This window comes from Calidris pugnax, unplaced genomic scaffold (assembly GCF_001431845.1).
Source record: "Calidris pugnax isolate Ruff unplaced genomic scaffold, ASM143184v1 C14837858, whole genome shotgun sequence".
Classification (NCBI taxonomy): Eukaryota; Metazoa; Chordata; class Aves; order Charadriiformes; family Scolopacidae; genus Calidris; species Calidris pugnax.
Window position 1 is genome coordinate 1 of NW_015094106.1, and position 1,715 is coordinate 1,715.

At 35.9% G+C, this 1,715-nt stretch overlaps 1 protein-coding gene across 1 annotated transcript; it reads right to left on the minus strand.

Moving 5' to 3' along the window:
• Positions 1 to 360: 360 nt before the first annotated feature.
• Positions 361 to 1,697, minus strand: LOC106900737 (protein furry homolog-like; the record flags this gene model as incomplete). Its single annotated transcript, XM_014962878.1, has 2 exons — positions 1,096 to 1,697; positions 361 to 458 (listed from the first exon to the last, which is right to left on the minus strand). Coding segments are annotated over exons 1-2 (684 nt in total), but the record flags the coding sequence as incomplete, so codon positions are not given.
• Between the last annotated feature and the right edge of the window lie 18 nt (positions 1,698 to 1,715).

Sequence of the window (1,715 nt, forward strand, 5' to 3'; positions counted from 1 at the left end):
TTAGGAAGTGTGCTTAAAAATTGATAAAGTTTATATTTAAAATTACAAGCTGCAAAATCAGATAAGTAAGAAAAAGTAACTGATATCATTAATAAGTTAAATTTCTTCTTTATATCTAAAATTTACAGAATAAGCAAAATGTGTTTTTTCCTTTTGTGGATGAAGCTCAGGGAAACTCAGGAGTTGATATGAGGACCAACTATATGAATGAGGACTGGATCACACCTTTAAAACACAACTTTTTAGAGTTACTTCTATGAGACTATTAGAATCACATGAAAGTATTGCATAAGGGAGCAGAAAAATACAGCAATGCAGGTAATAAACTCCTGGATACTCCCCATGCATTATTTTACATACCTTTGCTATCCTGTCAGCTGTTTCTTTACAGAACTGAGTTGGGTTATCAAAATGTTGGATCAGATGAGGAAGTAGGCACAAGATGTTTAGGGGAAATCCTAAACACATACATAAAACCAGTTATATGAGCCCTCAATATTTTAATATGACTTAAGTTAATGTGGAGTTACGTGAGCGAATAACAGCTCTCTGGTATTTAAAAAGCCATAGAGCACGATATACATACATTCACACAGATACATAAATTATATATTTTTACACACATGAACCTAAGAGTGCATCTATTTAGAGGGTATATACATGTGTTTGTATAGGTATAAAAATGTATAAGATGTAAATAAAATCATCACTGGACCAAGTAAGGAAAACTACTGTGAAACTGGACAGCTTTAGGCAGTACAGTCACGTTGTTTCAATACTTGCAAATGTTTGAAATAGTACTAATTGAGCTATTTAGCACAAGATCATGAAAAATAATACATGTGCTCTTAAAACTTGCAAGCAAGAATAAAGTAAGTTAATAATCAATAGATAAAGTTTTCATGCAGTTTTTCTTGGAAGATAATCACAGTCTGTAACGTATTCCCACTATCCAGCACTGTAACACTGACAACTGCAAAAACATTTAAGTGAAGGGTGTTTTTTAAAGGCAAATGCATAATCGCTACTGATTTTGATTACACTTAATTTGATGAAAAAATACATTTTCATTACATATACAGTTACTAAAGATACCTGCTAACTGCGAAGGATCCACTAAAGCATGCCTGGAAATTGTGATGAGTTTACTGAGGAGATGGACTGTCATTTCTTGTGTAGATGCTGAAGTAAACCCTTTTAGGAAAAGCTGCTGAAGGCCTGGAAAGTTATTCCATTTCAGTTTATTCTGCACCTTTTCTATCTTTTCCCGACTCTCTGATTTATCCAGAGGCAAGTGAATGAGAAGCTTGTTGAGTAGCTTGAGAGCCAAAAGGTATTCATACTCATAATCTGACTCCAGCAACGAAGCTGCAATCCAAAAGATGGTGGCCATCAAGTTGACAGGGTCAGTAGTGGGCTGCACATCATACATCCCTCCCTCTCTCAGGGAGGAAAGGCTTCTAGTCCTTGCCAAACTTCCACCGTGATTTATCCTTCCATCCATTATATCCAGTGTGTTGCTCCGTCGACGGTCGCCTCTCCGCTCGCTGATTAAATTCAGTCTCAAAGAATTACTCCTTGTATTGCTGTAGTATCCCAAACAACTGCCACTATTAATGGGGCTTGTGCTTAGATTTATCTGTCCAGTGCTTTTCCTATTAGCTGCGTACTTGTTTCCCATTACAGAATCATGGTATGAGGTTCTAAAAAAAAAA